Source organism: Geotrypetes seraphini, chromosome 9, assembly GCF_902459505.1.
Source record: "Geotrypetes seraphini chromosome 9, aGeoSer1.1, whole genome shotgun sequence".
Classification (NCBI taxonomy): Eukaryota; Metazoa; Chordata; class Amphibia; order Gymnophiona; family Dermophiidae; genus Geotrypetes; species Geotrypetes seraphini.
In genome coordinates, this window is record NC_047092.1 from 116,864,492 (window position 1) to 116,882,236 (window position 17,745).

The 17,745-nt window shown below is 40.0% G+C and overlaps 1 protein-coding gene across 1 annotated transcript in view; it reads right to left on the minus strand.

Annotated features, from left to right (window-relative positions):
- Positions 1–17,745, minus strand: part of SNED1 (sushi, nidogen and EGF like domains 1) — a 1,138,259-nt gene that overhangs the window by 311,168 nt on the left and 809,346 nt on the right. Inside the window, exon 23 of the mRNA XM_033958723.1 lies at positions 7,448–7,726. Coding sequence (XP_033814614.1) covers positions 7,448–7,726 — 279 coding nt within the window. The remainder of the gene's footprint in view (positions 1–7,447; positions 7,727–17,745) is intronic.

Consider the following 17,745-nt stretch of genomic DNA (forward strand, 5'->3'; position numbering starts at 1 on the left):
AATACAAACAGTCAAACGAAAAAAGCATTGGTTGCCTTTTCTGTTTGACCGGCCATTTAGTAAAAGCAGCCACAATTGACAGGATAGGATCGGAAGGAACTATGGGGAGAGTGGCTTTGTTGGCCCTTCTTTGTGTTGGGGGTTAGAGGGAGGGAGATTGGGATCACAGGGGAAAGAGGAGGAATCACAGGAGCAGAGAGCATCTGCATCCCTTAAGCATGTCCCAACCACAATCCACATAAACTCTGGCAGCCAGCACAACTGTTATTAGGATAGGTGCCAGCTCTATTAGTGCTATGGGTGCCCGAGCACCCCCAATATTTTGGGGACATCACGTGACACGTTGTCCTCGGCTCCATGGCTTTAGGGGACCCCTCGAAACCTGCCATGCCCCCCCCTCCTTTCCATCAGCATCTGGCATCTCCCTGGCCTCTCAGTCTCACTTTAAAAACTAATTACAACCTGTAGAGGATCACCAGTGCGGTAGCAATTCTAGCAGGCTGCTTGCGGCCTTCGCCGCACATTCCCTCTGCCATGGCCCCACCCCTCCTCTGATGTAACATCCTGTTTTGGTCTGTTTTGGGGAAAACATGCCGGCCTTCAGAGGGCCCCATGGTGTAGCTATTAGTAGTACATGGGAGGGACAGGTTCCAAAGAGAGGGGCATATGCTGGACTGAGGGGGGAGGGGAGGTGAAGGGGAAGGGGAATAAATAATAGGTCTGGAAACAGAGGAGAGGGAGAGAGATGGTGGACAATAGGATGGAGGGAAGGAAAAGAAAGGGAGAAAAGTTGGACCCAAGGGGTGATGGGGAGGGAGTGGGGATAGAGATACTGGATAGGAGGCTAGTTGGAAAGAGAAAGGGAGAGATGGTGGACCCTGGGGTGGTAGGGAAGGAGGGAAAGATGCTGGCTGAAAGAGTAGTTGAGAAATGGAGAGATGGTGGATCTGAGGATGGTGGGATCCATCGCTGCAGCCACTCTTTCACTCTGAGTGAAGTAAACATGCTTCTTTCAAGTTTATTTAAAATGTTTTATACTGCTCAATTAGGTTTCTGAGCGGTGTTATTCTACAAATAAAACAAGGTTATAACTTGACAATTAAAAATGACAAGAGGTTTAGAAGGATGACAAAAATGAACGGAAACGTGGAAAAAGGGGAAGAATTACAATATTTTGAGAAAAGAGAACAAATAAGGGAAGAATGATAGAGGGGGGGGGGTTGCCTACAGCAGTCAGCAAGTGTTTGGCCCTCACAGTTAGGTATCAAAGGCATCTTGGAACAGGAATGTTTTCAGCTTTGTTTTAAAATGAGGCAGAGATAGTTCATCACAAATGTACGGTAATTGGGGATAGAATTCCAAAGAGATGGTGTGGTCACTGCAAAGTTGTTTGATCTTATCGTGTTAATATGCTTTAGAGATGGAACTGCAAAGAGGTTTTGTGTCATAGAACGGAGTGCTTAGATGGACAGTAGGGATTGAGTAGGCTATTGATAAATTCAAGTTGATTACTTTGATGTATCTTGAATGTAAGTAGTGGAGATGATGCGGTATACAAACCTAAGGATTAGATTAGATTAGTAGAATTTTATAACTAATTCTGTGTTCAACAGATAGCCAATGTGCTTTGAGCAAGAGAGGGGAAACATGGTCGTATTTTTTAGCGTTAAATATAATTTTTATTGTGATGTTTTGCACAATTTGGAGGCACCTTATTTCTTTTTTTGTTATGACTTTATAATGGGCATTGCAATAATCAATACATGGTATCACTAGAGAGTGGATTAGTGTGTTCAAAGAGGAGGTTTCCAACAGTTTGGCATGAGATCTGATCATTCGTAGTCTATGGCTGGAAGCTTTCCCTCTGCTACTGCTTCCTGGCCCCACTTAGGCAAGAAGCAGTAGCAGAGGCAAAGCTTCTGGGCCACCAAAGGTAGCATGTTTACTTCACTCACACTGCCGGTGGCCCAAAGATCACAGGAGTAGCTGTGTTATCGGATCCCATGGAGGACAGGATCACAGGGGGGGTGTCACTTGAGGATCACGGGGGGGGGGGGGGGAAGTGGAGTGGTCATTACAGAAATCCTGGATTGCGAGGATGGAGATGAAAAAAAGGAAAGATGCCATAGCTCTGGGAGAGGGAAGGTAAAGGGAAGGGGAGGACAGAGATGCAAGACCATGGAGGGGGAGGGAAAAGAATAAAAGAAGAGGAGATACCAGACCACAAGAAGGGAGAAATGGAAGGAGAGAAATGTTGGACTAAGAGGGAAGAGAAGGACAGAGAGATGCAAGACAACAGAGGGGGAGGAGGGAAGGGAAGGAGGGGAGACAGATACCAGACTGTGGGAAGGAGAGGTGAAAGATGTCAGACCACTTGGGGAGAGGGGTTTAGGAGATGCTTAATAGGGATAGAGAGAGAGGGAGGAGATGATGCACAGGGATGGGAAGGGATGAGAGATGCAAGAAATGCTGTTTAAGAAAAGATGGGGATAATGCAGAAAAAGAGAGAGGAGGTGGTATACATGGATGGAGAGGAAGGGATGGTGCACATGGATAGATGGGAACGCCAGATATGGAACAGTAGATAGGTTTGAGAAGGAAGCAGAAAAATTGATGAAATTTGAATATTAAAAGTTAATGCCAAAGATGGATGTAGAACAAAACACAAAAGAGCCCCCTCTCATCAATACTGGGCAAGTTTCTCAAATAATATCATCATATAACATTTAAAGGCTTTTAAATATTTAAATGTGCTCTTAAGCTCTTCAGCAAGGCGCCACAGCAGCGGTACAATGTTGCTGGAAAGGTGCTTGAATTTTAATCATAACACATTGCATGGAGCAAGGATTCTTGCTTCTACTGGAGTAGAAAATGTTATGGCTCTACAAAAGCTGTTTAATAGTAGACCAGTTATCTGAAAAGGTCAGTTCACGGATGTAGGGCAGAAAGTGAAGAAGAGAAAAACAGCAAATGGATAAGAAGGCCCTGGAAGCACAGTTAATAATAATAATAACTTTTATTTTGTATACCGCCATACCCAGAGAGTTCTAGGCGGTTCACAGCAATTAATAATGTTACAAAAGAAGATACCATTGGGAATTAACATTTTTTGGAATGAACATGTCATTTAGGTTGACAAGAATTAACATTTTTTGGGGTGTACAGGTCAATGAAGTTGACAGAATATCCAATGGAGTACAATAGGAAAATACAAGAGTGTACAATAGGAGGGAAAAAAACCGGTCAGAGAAGTTGGTTGGTTTGGAGGGTACATTAGGGGGGGAAGGTGGAGGTTCATGTGTATTGAAGGGAGTAGAAGGAGCGAGAGGGAGAGTTAGGGATTCTGTCTATGGAATAAGTGAATTTTGAGTTTTTTTCTGAAGTCCAGGTAAGTGGGGGCATCAAGTATAAATTGGGCAAGCCATGAGTTTAGTTTGGCCGCCTGGAAGGAGAAGGTTTTGTCGACGAATCGTTTGAGTTGACATAGTTTTAGGGAGGGGAAGGCGAATAGATGAATTCTGCGAGAGTTCTTATTATTGTGATCTAATTTGAAGTGGGGGATGAGGTAGCTTGGGGATAGACCAAACACCGTTTTGTAGCTGAGGCATGCGAACTTGAATAGTACTCTGGATTCAAATGGTAGCCAGTGCAGTTTATGGTAGTAAGGGGTGATATGTTCCCATTTGTTTAGGCCATATATAAGAGCACAGTTAAGAGCACAGACAGAAGGAAGTTCAACCAGAGACTGGAAAATGATGATTAGAAAAATAAAATGACCAAACAACAAAGGTGGGAATAAAGATTTTATTTTCAATTTAGTGATTGAAATATGGCAGTTCTGAAACCTAAATCATCCTACCGAAACCGATTACCTACCAACGTATGGAAACAGACAATTTGCTATGTAATGTAATGTAACCTGATTTACCTTCCAATGTTATTATGTCTATACACTCATTCTGTTATTAAGTCTATACCCTCAATCTGTATTCTCTAATGTCATGTACCCTCCTGGAAATGTCCAGTTCTCTTCTTATGTAATCCGCTTTGAACCACAAGGTACAAGCGGAATAAAAATCACTAATGTAATGTAATGTAATTTACATCTGCTGTTTATATTTTGCACTGTTCAGGAAGAAATGCATTTGTTTCTATTTCTCTGGTAGTGTACTGCATGCATGCAGAGTCTGGCATCTTAAGGTTTCATTTATGTATATTAGGATTTTTAGTTTGTGGTCCTGTATTAAATAATAAAACCCTAGCCGCGCACTCCTATCAGCGTGTTCCATTTTCCCTGATCCGTGAGGTGTATGTCTGTGGCGGCAGGAGTGCGCATGCGTGAGTCCTCAGCCTTCCAGCACCTAACTACACTCGTGGCAGGACTGGCCGCCAGCGCTGGACTCCCTGCTCTCTCGCGGCAAAAAAACAGTAAGTTTTTCGCGGTCTCCCATCCATTCCCCGACGTCTTACCAGCCCCCCCTTCCCTTCCCGTGGTCCAGACTCCAAACCTGTTTGCAGCACTCTACACACGCTGCTTTGGGGCCTTCTACTGCCCTGATTTGCTCTGCTGCGTCTCTGATGATGTCATCAGGGATGTGCCAGAGTAAATCAGGACAGTAGAAGGCCACGAAGCAGCGTGTGTAGAGTGCTGCAGACGCTGCTAGAGTCCGCAGGTTTGTCAGGACCACGGAAAGGGAAGGGGGGGCAAGGGACTAAGGGAGCCGGCCAGACTTCTAGCACCCGTTAATGTAACGGGCTAAAATACTAGTTTTGTTAATAAGATTATATTGTGTGTATATATGAAAAATGAAAGGAAAAAATGGCTTTACAAATAGTACTATTATTATGGGGGCAGGGACAGGGGCGGAGCTTGGGAAGGGTTGGGGTGGAGCTTGAATACCCCCAATCATTTTGAAAAGTTGGCTCCTATGGTTATTAGCACTGGATATTCAATGCCTGTGGCCCAGCATTAAATACCTGGGGCTAAGTCAGTATTTAAAAAAATGGAAGAGTTCTGAAGCTATGTGTGATATGGATCCTAATTACCTTTGGTGAGCTTTTCATGAGATCATCAGTAACTGAGCCTATGAATTTTATAAATGAGTGTGCAGCTGGTATTTTTGAGCACAGATGGAAGCACGATGATGGATATTGGGAGCAGTGGGGACAGACTTCTACTGCCTCATTTGTGAAGAAGGCAAGCCAGAGAAGGAAGAAGAAGGAGATGGGATGAGGAGTCACTGGGTGGGGATGCAATGCTGTGAGTAGGGGGAAAGGTCCTAACATGTTGACTACTGCCATGTGCAACTTCTCTCCCTCTGATCCTGGCTATAATATTTAATTTTCACTCAGTGTTGATGCTTTCCTTTGCTTCCCATACAAGACTCATGTATTCTGATGGAATGGGACGATTCTTTGTGGCCAGTTTATTGTGGGATGTTTTATTGCAGCCATGATGAATTGTCCCATTCTGAGAGGGGACAGGCACTGGAGAAGGAAAGTTGCAGTAGAGTACTGTATCATCCCATTCCGAAAGGGGGAGGTTAGACTTTTGGAGATATATGGGGGCATCGCCCACCCCCCCAAACACTGAATCATGCAGACAGAGGATTTTTGGGAGGGGTGTGGAGGAGCATGGAATCCTCTTGGGGAGGGGGACATATTTGCCTGTAATTCATCCACTGTACCCCATTCCCCAGTGGCAGCAGCTATCAGTACAATACCTGAAATGGAGAGAAGTTGAGCTGTGGGAATGGTAGTAGGTGACCTCAGGGCCTATGAATTTTATAAATGAGTGTGCAGCTGGTATTTTTGAGCACCATGGACCAGGGAGAGTGAAAGAGAGAAGCACAGATGACAGGGACCATGAATCGTGGCCGATACAGCACTGAAACAGCCATGATGAACTGGCTGTGATGAATCATCCTAGACCCATATTCTGATAACCTTCCAGGATTTTCTGTCCTATGTCATATGCGTGCTGCATAGCATTCCATATTTTGGAAGGATATTTGCGCAATGTGCAGAAAAGGAAAGAGTATTGTAATTGGGAGATGTTGATGTTAAACATAGAAATATGGTGCTGTAAATCAGAGGTCCTCTAAGTGGTGGTGTTTTTATATAGCTCCTGATGTAAAACATGGATATAATGCTTGAACTACACACAACATGGTCACTGGTGTTACTTACAACATAAGTGTTGATGCTATGCAGCACGCATATGACATAGGACAGAAAATCCTGGAAGGTTATCAGAATATGGGTCTAGGATGATTCATCACAGCCAGTTCATCATGGCTGTTTCAGTGCTGTATCGGCCACGATTCATGGTCCCTGTCATCTGTGCTTCTCTCTTTCACTCTCCCTGGTCCATCATGTCCCCCCCTGAGGTCACCTACTACCATTCCCACAGCTCAACTTCTCTCAGTGCTATTACATCTACGAGGGATTCTAATGCACTGGTGTAATAATAGAGTTCATGCTATCCTTCAAAGCAGTCAAGTGTCACTGCTATTCCATATTTTGGAAGGATATTTGCGCAATGTACAGAAAAGGAAAGAGTATTGTAATTGGGAGATGTTGATGTTAAACATAGAAATATGGTGCTGTAAATCAGAGGTCCTCTAAGTGGTGGTGTTTTTATATAGCTCCTGATGTAAAACATGGATATAATGCTTGAACTACACACAGCATGGTCACTGGTGTTACTTACAACATAAGTGTTGATAGCAGTGACACTTGACTGCTTTGAAGGATAGCATGAACTCTATTATTACACCAGTGCATTAGAATCCCTCGTAGATGTAATAGCACTAACCTCTGCATCAGGTATTTCACCAGTGCGCTTCCTCCAGCCTCTCCAAATACAGCACTGAAATCCCTATTAGGTGTATTACTGAATTTGGATATTAGACTTGATGTGCTCAATTAAGTTTTTAGGTGGAATACAAATGAGTAACTAAATAAATGTATTACCTGCCTTTTCCAAATCAGAGCTCAAGTTGATTCAGGTACATGAGTTTGTGAGCCCATTTGGGCAGGGGAACAAACTAAGTTGAACCTGGAGCAATAGAAGATGTAATGTCTGAGGAGATCATAAAGGTCCTCAGTGGTAGCTGTGTGATTCATATCCCACTTCTTTTATTATTAAGCTACTCCTCCACGCCACTGGTGTCCCCTGGTTCATAACCCACTTCTCTAACATAAGAGTTGCCATTAAGCTACTTCTCCACTAGTGCCACCTCCCTTAATAGCACTGCCAATAGCTTCTTAGGACTATAGAAACTTAGAGAAATGAAGGCAGATAAAGACCATATGGCCTATCTAATCTCCCTTAGAGATCCAACATACTTGTCCCAAGCTTTTTTCAATTCTGATACACTATTCATAGTGTATAATGCATATACATCCCCCATATTTTAAGAAGTGATTAGATATGTGCACTTACAAGTCATGACATGCAATTGGATGGAGTCACTGTTTGCTTGTCCTTGCTCTGTGTTCTGAACTGCAGTTACTGAGACACGGTACCTTTGACCTGGAAGCAGATCTCGAACAGTATAAGAAGTTGTTCTCCTGTTGGGCACATAGCGACTCCTGCTACTTTGACTGGTAGAGATGTTGATTATGTAACCATCCACATAGTCCAGTGATAGCTGTTCCCAGGTCAAGTGTATGGAAGAGGCAGAGATTCTGGAAGCTGTGAGGTTGCTGGGGGGGAGTGGTCCTGGTCAGAGAAAAAACATTTGAGGAACAGTTTTATAAAGAGTACAATCTTCTATGAGAGTTCTAGACTTTATCATTAAGTTATTGGATCAGATCCAAGGAATATTATTTAAGATACTTCATAGGCCCAGTGAACCTGATTTATATGTTGAGGAAAATAATGTCAAAATTCTACAACATCGTGCATGTCAATTTACTTTCAGAATTTTGGGAATAGACAAAATATTGTACTAAAGTTTACTTTTCTACAACTTCAGAAAGGGTAAAAAATTGTATCTGCATTGTGTAGATTGTTTTGTAGGTCTTTTTCCTGATTCTTAAAATCAGTCTAAAGCAGTGTTTCTCAACAAGCAGTAAGCTTACCCTTCGGGGTACATGGGCTGCTTATTGGGGTATGCAGCTTGGCTGACGCTGCTACTGCCACAGGGGATCCCTCCCTGCCCACCCCCTGCTGAAGCCACTGCTGAGGATCCCTCCCTGCTTCCCTCCCTGCCTGTCTGCCTGCCTGCTGCACCATCCGCCACCCACGAAGCCGACCCTGTTACTTTGTTGGAGTCAGAATGGCTCCCTCCTCAGCAGCTCACATGCTGCGATGTTAGAATTAATGTCAGAGGGAAGGCTTGTGGGTCAGCCATGTACAGCGTGTGAATCGCTGCACGGAGTTGTTGCTGGGGGAGGATGGAGCGAGTCCAGCTCCAACAAAGTAACAGGGTGGTGCAGTGGGCAGGCAGGGAAGGATCCCCAGTAGCAGCTTCAGCAGGGGGCAGGTAGGTATCCCCTGCGGTGCCTGCAGCTTCTGTGGGATCCCGGCGTGCAACCTAATTTTGGGACAAAGCTGGAAGGTAGGGAGGAGGAGGGGGCACAAACTTGACACAGAAGGAAGGCAAGGGGCATGAAAATGGGACATAGAAGGAAGGGAATAAAAAGGGAGAATTGATGGGCATGAGTGTGTGAGTGAGATATGGTACACATGGGGAAAGGAAGAAAGGAAAATTGGGCATAGAGAGAGAGGAGTGAGGTAGAGATGCATGGGGAATAGAAGGATGAGAGGGAGAAATATTGGATATGGTGGTGGAGAGGGCAGATTGAAAGGGATGCAAGGGGGAGGTATGTTGAACATGGTGATGGAGGGAAAAATGTGGCATTGTGCTGGAGAGGGGTGATAGAAGGTGAAATGGGAATGGGGCTGGTGGGCAGTAGTGAAAAATGCTGCACATGATCCGAGGAATGAGAAAGGAAGAAATGTTGGATGTGGCAATAGAGGGAAGGGGTGGAAAAGATGCCTAGATCTCTCAAGACAGATGGACAGTGAAACATATTGTTAATAGGGGTGGATGAGAGAGAAATTAAAGTTGGACTCATGGAGGTACAGAGAGAGAGAAAGTTGTTGGTTCGGGAAGGGAATAATAATAGCAGTTTATATACCACAGGACCGTGAAGTTTTATGCGGTTTACAATGATTAAAAATGCTACAAATTGTTACAAAAACTTGTGTCTAACAGCTCCAGAGATCAGTTATTGTGGGAAATATTGTGCAAATCAGCCACTTAAGTACTTCAGGAACAGATATGTTTTTAGGTATCTCCTGAATTGCCCATAAGTATTAGCAAGCATAAGTATTAGCATGCATAAGTAATTGATCCAGATCTTTACCCTATAATGCTGTCTGATATGAGAAAAGGTTGATGATGTCTTTTAAATTCACATCCTCTAACCGGTGGAGAAACAAAATTCAAGTGTGAGCTTCTCTTATGTCCATTGGTTGGGAAAGAGAAAAGGTCAGTTATATATGGGGTTCGGAGGAGAGGAAGCGAGCAAAATATTGGATGCACAGTCAGAAGGAAATGCAACCAGAGACTCATTAAATCACCAGACAACAAAGGTAGGAAAAATAATTGTATTTTCAATTTAGCAGTTTTTTTTTTTTTTGCAAAATCTGGCACTATTAATAAATTAGATCCTTGAAATTTTAATTGTCTATTTGCTTTTGCAAGTTACAGGATCTCTACTACAGTCTTTTCCTTCAACCCCCTCCCCTAGTCCTAGTATCCTTAAATTATTTCTACGTGAATAATTCTCAAAGGACTCCATTTGTTTCTCTAATTCATGTAGTATTGCTCTATCTTTTCCACACTGTATTTGACCTGCTTCATTTTTAGAAACCCTACCTTCCAGCTGCTCCATTTTTGGTTAGCGATCTGCATTTGTACTTTTAGCTGAATTACCTCTTCCCAGATCACCTTCATATTCTCAGCATTTTCTTTCAATAAGGTTTTAATGTCACGAAGTTCAGACGCTATATCCACAGTTTCTGTTGAGTCTGAAGGTAGTGGAGCATTAGAAGCCATTACTGCATCTGGTTTTTGCCTCTTTGATTTAGCTCCAGCCATGAAAGCAGCATCAATTTTAGATTGTTTTGAAGATGCCATCCTTAAGTAAATTATTTCTCTTTAAAAAATGTCTAAAATCCAATTTAGGGAGGTAAAAATGCAGAAATTGTATGCCTGGGTATCAGACCTCTCAATCACCCATCCATCTCTGTCGCGTTCCAAGCTGGAATGCACAATTGTAATATGTTATACCTCTTAATCGAGGAGTGAATACCCCCCACATTCCAAGAAATCAATTTATGTTCCAGGGAGAACTAAGTTTATTTTATCCAGCAATCAAAGGTCTAGGTCTAGTTTGATTAGTTGGTTTGTATGCAGGGATCCTATGAGCTTTTAAAATTTCTAATTTATGCCCAGGGGAGATGGGGAGCAGTTTAGGAATCAATGTTTCCAAGAAAGTTACACAGAGGTTGGGTTCTTAAAGGATACATCCTCAGGGGGTCAGTGCCAGTGGGCTGAAGGATGATTGCCAGAAACTGAACAGTTCGATGGAAGACTTCATTAATGATCCCACTAAGATGATATGCGGTGCGTATAACCTACGCTTTAGCCGCTATGAGACATAACATGCGAGCCTCGTGACATGACCCACAGTAGAGAAATCACAGGAGTTACTGGGAATGTTGCTGCCCCCTGCCTCTCCATCGGCCAGGGGAGCGGTGGAGTGCAGGCGGAGGCGAGGGGATGTCCGTTCCGTGGATCTCGTGCAGCTTCCTTTGTTTATGGATGTGCACCGGCTGGGGCAAGGAAGATCAGAACCCATGCCTGTCCTGTCAGGTTTTATTTCCATGACAAAAATGGTGATCGTTTCGTCCCCAAGCTTTAGCATTGTTGTCGAAGAGCCAACTGACCTTAGCAAGAAGTGCTGGCTCGAAAGTGACATCTCGCCTGCCTTGCTGCTAGCACTTGTGAACTATCACGAATGTACTGCATGTAGATTCAGATTCAACTAATAACAATGATGACAGGGAGAATGCTTCATTCATTGGTGCGATAGGATCCTCAGTAACAGGAAAGGAGAAACTTTTATTGTTCAATACTAGTTTGAATAGATAGTTAAATAATTTATACTGCCTATCATTATTAAATTTAATAATATATGCTTATGAAGTTATTAATATAATGAATTTTGTTTTTAATTGGAAACACTGATCTTTATATTTATATTTTATTAATGTTGTTTGATTGAATTAAATGGTATGGTTATTTTTAGAGTTAAAATAATAAAGAGGGTAAAGAGAGTTCCTGATTCGTCAATATCAATTAAATAAGGAAAAAGATTTAAATCTCAAAAATTAATTAATTAAAATGTTTACTTTATCGAATAATTCTTTATAAAACAGATTGTTAGAGTTTAATTCAATATAATTTAAAACATTGAAATACTTATAATAATTGATTTTGTATTATACTAAATGGATTTAATGATTTTGTAATGCTGATATAAGTAATTTAGGTTGATTGATTCAATATGACTTTATTATTTATGGAGTCAAAGTTTTTTAAGGGAAGGGAGTTGTTGCTACAAATTTAATGAGATTGAATGAGGAATTTAGGTTAAATAAAAATTTATCAATTAAGAGATTAGAAAGGTAAATGAAATTGATTGTCTCATTATAGAACCATATTATTAATTATAATGTTAAACATTTTGGGTTACATCACACAGGAACAACAGTAGACCAAATGAAAGATATAAGTTATAAAGTATATTAATTAATTTGTTATCAATTTATAAGGAAATTTTTAACTAGTTCAGAATGGTGGTAATTTAAAGAATGTACTTAGTGTTTAATTTTATAAGATTCAAGTGTTTTCTAGGATAAATCATAGAAGATATGGTACTAAGGTTCATATTTTTGGGGTAGTTTTTGTCTAATTAATTTGATTTATTAAATATATTAAATAAGGGAAATATTTTATTGAACTAAGGGGTCAGAACTATATTTAACATATGCAATATAATAATTCAATTAATTCAAATGTTTCACTTTTTGATTTTATTTTTATTGGATTACATAAAATAATTAAACATATTTGGATTAAATTGAAAAGGAATTGGAGGATTTTAAGAGTAAGATCTAATTTTTTAAGTTATATTGATTTGCTGTGATGTTATAATTGTTTCTAATGATATAAAATTCTAAAGGGAATATTGGAAGAATATGGTATAATTGATGAAAAGTCTAAATTTTTGATTGGATTAATGTTAAGTATTGTTAAGGGAATCAGTTTAGATTAACATAGTAAATATCCTGGGGAGCTTCTAATTACTAGTCTTAATGTTATCAAGCTTTTGAATCAAATATGGGTTGGGAGGGTGGGTAGAGGGAGAGGGTATATAAGGAAAGGGAAATGGATGTGTATTAGGAATAACAATATAAGGTGGATGTAGTTTATTTTAGGTATTTTTTGTTGGTACCTATGATAAGTATACTGTAATGTCTTTAAAAATGTACTTACTCAATGTCAATGGGCTTAATCACCCCATAAAAAGGAAAAAAACATTATCTTTTCTGAAAAGGCAAAATGCAGATATATATTTTATTCAAGAGATGCACTTGTTGGCAGTAGAATCAAAAAAAATTGGAGGGAGATTGGGTTATAAAAAAGTTTTTTTGCCCCTGCTATAGGGAAAAAGCTGGAGTAGCTATCCTGATACATAAAAAAATGTTCAGCATCCTTTAATATGACATCTATGGATCCGTTGGGAAGATGGATTCAAGTAGAAATGATCTCAGTGAAAGATACCTTGATGCCGTTTAATATATATGTCCCTAATTCAAATCAAATTGAATTCTTTAATAAGTTTCAAACATTGATATTAACGTCATCAGCCTCCAATTTAATATTGGCAGGGGACTTTAATGCAATGATGGACCTGATATTGGATTAAAAAACCTAGTAAAATTTTAAAATCTTTAGGTTTGGATAATTTGGTAAGATCTTGTGGATTAAAATATATTTGAAGGATTCTTCATTTCAGTGATTGGGAATTTTCATTTTGCTCTCATGTACATAAATCATTTTCAAGAATAGATTATATATTTGTATCAGATAGCTTAGTTCAAAAGGTAACAAGGGCATCCATAGATCCGATTATTTTATCGGATCATGGAGGTGTTTGGATTGATTGTAGTTTAGATGGACAAGAGAATAATAGACCTGTATGGAGATTCAATAATACATTGCTGGCAGATTCTAATTTTAAAGTGGAATTTCAGTTGAAAATAAATGAATTTTTTCAGATTAATGATTCAGAAGAAATAACTAAAGAAACAATTTGGGATGCCTTTAAGGCTACCATGAGAGGTCATATAATTTCATATTTTTCATATATTAAAAAACAATTAAATAAAGAATTCCTTATTTTGGAACAAGATATTACTAAATTAGAGTTACAATTGAAGTCAAATTGGGATCCAAATACTTTTCAGGCTCTTTTAAAAGCAAAGTTTAGGTATAATGAAATTTCTTTTCAGCTGGCTAGGAAACAGTTGGTGTCTCTTAAAGCTTTGTATTATGGAAACTCAAATAAGGCGGGAAGATTACTGGCTGATTATTTAAAAGCAAAAAAGAGGAAAATAAATATTACATCAATTAAAGATGAAAAAATGGTAATTCATTATCGTAATAACAATATATTAAAACAGTTTTTGAATTTTACATGAGCTTGTATTCTTCTGAGCATTATTTAACTAAAGAGGAGGAAGGGTTGGAATTCTTAAAGCTGATTGAGGGTCCCAAAATTCCCGAGCATGTGAAAGAAAAATTAGAATCACCTATCTCACAAAAAGAAATACAGTCTGCATTGAAGTCCCTTAGAGTTGGATTCACTCCAGGTGGTGATGGTTATACGGTTGAATTTTATACATCATTTCAAAACATACTGTTACCCCATATATTAAATTTATATCAAGATCAACTGAATAATGGTTGTATAACAGATACAATAGCGGAATCATTAACTATTGTTGGTCACTAATTATAGGCCGATTTCTTTGATTAATGTAGATGGGAAAATATTAGCGAAATTATTAGCTTTACATCTGGCCAAGGCTCTTCCTTATATTACTGGTATCCACCAAACAGGGTTTGTTGCTCATAGACATTCTTCAAATAATACTAGATTGGCCTTCCATATGCTAAATTTGACAAAGAAAATGGATGATCCGGCCTTGTCTGTTTCTTTAGATGCAGAGAAAGCTTTTGATCAAGTAGAATGGTCCTTTATGTATCAGGCTATGGAATGGTTTGGTATTGGATCTGGATTTATACAAATGATTCGAACCTTGTATAGCTCCCCTTTTGCTAAATTGTATATTAATAATACTTTTTCATAGCGGTTTCACTTAGAAAGGGGAGTGAGACAGGGATGTCCGTTATCTCCTTTGTTGTTTGATATTGTTTTGGAACCTTTATTGTTGGTTATTAAGAAAACAGAGGAGATTGGTGGTATTCCTTGGGCAGGTCAGGAATACAAAGTTTCTGCATATGCAGATGATATTTTGCTTCATTTGAGAAATCCTGAAATTACCATCCCATATTTACTGGAACTGATTAACAAATTTGGAAAATTCTCTGGTTACAAAATAAACTGGAGTAAATCTGAAGTTCTTCCATTGAATGCACATTGCATGAAAGGATTATTTGATGAGTTTCCTTTTATTTGGAAAGATTATAGTATTAAATACTTAGGTATTTGGATTAAAAATACTTTGGAAGAAACAATGAAAATAAATGAAAGATCGTTATTATTAAAGGTCACGGAGATGTGTGAGCAATAGAACCCTTTACATTTGTCTTGGTGGGGGAGAGATCATACGGTAAAAATGATGATTTTGCCGGTAATTTGTTACCAACTGGGTATGTTACCAATTTATTTTCAAGCGTCCTTTTTCAAAAAGTTAAATGTTATTCTGACAAAATTTATTTGGCTAGGGAAAAAAATCAAGAATTGCTTTAGTATCTCTACAAAAACCAATTGAGGAGGAAGGGGTAAATTTTCCCAATTTTTATAAGTATCATCAAGCTTATATAATGCGCCAAGATATGTATTGGATGCTCCCTGAGCTCTTAGAACATTACCTAGACTGGCTATATCTTGAGTGGAAGATCATGTCCCCAATTAGACTATCTCACATATTAAGTATTAAAATACCTAGATACGCTAAGGACAATGTGATTTTATTGGACACATGGAAAACAATTAAATTTATTGATAAATTAACAGATGTTCCCATAAAGAAATCTACTTTGCAGTCCTTATGTTTAAACTCCAAGATTCAAATAGACGGTGCTGGGATCGCTTGGAAGAATCGGATGCAGGCAAGTATTCAGACATTAGATGACGTTATGTCTAATGGAAATCTGCTTGGTTTTTCACAACTGCAACAGTCATTTGGAATTTTAAAATCTCAACAATATAGGTAGTTGCAGTTGAAGCAGGCTATTCAGAGTGGATTCCCTGAATGGAAAAATTTAAAAACTTATTTTAGTTGGCAAATCCTTTGCTACCAAATTGATTTAGTAGGACATCAGGCTGCTCAGTGGTACAAATTGATTTCTGGACTTTTAAATAAAAAACCAAAAAATAGTCTTAGAGATATCTGAAGCATCGAGATGAAACAGTATATTTCAGTGTCTTGTTGGCCACAAATTTGGACTTGGAGATTGAAATGTACAGCGTCAGAGACAAACATGGTTATTTTTATTACATAGGATTTTCTGGACCCCAGTTCGATTAAATAAAATAGATAGTTCTAAGTCTAATAGATGCTGGCATTGTCATATTGATATAGGGATTTTGGATCATCTGTTATATTTTTGTCCATTTATATTAATACTAGTCTTATAGCCCGTTACATTAACGGGTGCTAGAATATATGTGTGTGTGTCTGTCTTTATTTCTTTTTCTCTCTCCTTAGCCGCTTTCTGTATTTCTGTATTTCTTTTTTTTTTTTCCTTGGCTGTCCACCACCACCCCTTGCCCGCACCCCTGTCCATTCTCCCTTCCTTTTACCTCCCCTGTGTCCTCCACCACCCCATCACTGCTCACCTTATCCAGCAGCAGCCCTTCTCCCTTTGTTTTACCTCCCCCCTGTCCATCATCACCTCCTTCCTGCTCCCCCTGTCCAGAAGTAGGCCTCACTTCATTTTTCTGCCGCCCCCCCCGTCCATCAGCACCTCTTCCCATGTCCATCAACCCCTTTTTCCTGTCCCCCCTGTCCAGCAGTATGCCTCCCTTCCTTTTTCTGCCCCCCCCTATCCATTAGCACCTCTTCCCCTGTCCATCAACCCTTTTTTCCTGCTCCCCCTGTCCAGCAGTATGCCTCCCTTCCTTTTTCTGCCCCCCTGTCCATTAGCACCTCTTCCCCTGTCCATCATCCCCTTTTTCCTGCTCCCCCTGTCCAGCAATATGCCTCCCTTCCTTTTTCTGCTCCTCCATTTCCCTGTGCTGCAACATTTCCCTCCCACCCCACTTCCCTGTGCAGCATTTTCCTCCCCCTCCCCCATATCTTCCTCCTTACCTCCATGCCCCACCATTCTCTCCCCCTCTGCTCCCTTTCCTCTTTGAACTTCATTGGGCAGCAGCAGCAGCAGCATTTACAATTAATTGTCTTCATGAAAACATGAAGTAGGCAGGACCCGCCAGAGAGGAAGACCTGAAGCCGGCAACAGCAGCGAAGTTTAAACGCTGCTGCTGCCCGAAGAGAAGGAGCGGCGGGGTTGGAAGAGGCGGAGCTGCGGCTCCCTGAGCTACGATTTCTGCTGTTGGCTCCTTTGGTCCAGCTGTCTCTCTAAAGATGCAGCGGCGGCTCCTCTCAAGATCCCCGACTGCATCGGACTTCCGACGCAGGCGGGGATCGCGTCCCATTTCCTCCTTCCTTCCTTACGACGGCAAGAGCCGCTGCAGCCAACAGGCTCCGCGCTGCCGCGCGCATGCGCACTCCTACCTGCGAGTCCCTACAGCTCACGGAAAACGGGCTCACGCAGGTGGGAGTGCACATGCGCGGCTTAGAGTTTTATTATATTAGATTTTGGAAGTCAATCTGGGGACAAATAAATCTAGTTTTAGATTCAAATGTTCCATTATCATATGAGGCTATAATTTGTGGAACAATTTTACATGTGAAACCCATTCTAGATAAATATAAAAGTCGTCTATTTTTGATCCTAACAGGTATAGCCATTCAATTAATTACAAGTAATTGGAAGAACCATGATAGAATAAATTATACTTTTTGGTGGGTGAATGTGTGCACTTCATATATATATGAACGAATTAACGCAGAGTGTAGGGGACTTAGTGAGTTATTCAATAAAATTTGGAGCCCATTGACTAAATTTGTAAAAACATAATAATGTATTTTCATCATCATATCTTTCTTTTGGTTTATTTATATTTACACATCCAGGGAGGGTGGGGGGTTGGAGGGAGGGGAGTAAATATTGATAATGATATTTGGGTAACTTTATTCTTCTTTTGTATTATATATTAGGTAATATTCTGATATTATTAGGTGTAAGAATCTGAAATTATTGAATGATATTTATGTTACCTGAACAGAGATTAGTGTAATGTATGTAATACCTACTGTTCTTTTATTTGTATGACACTGTTTTTGAT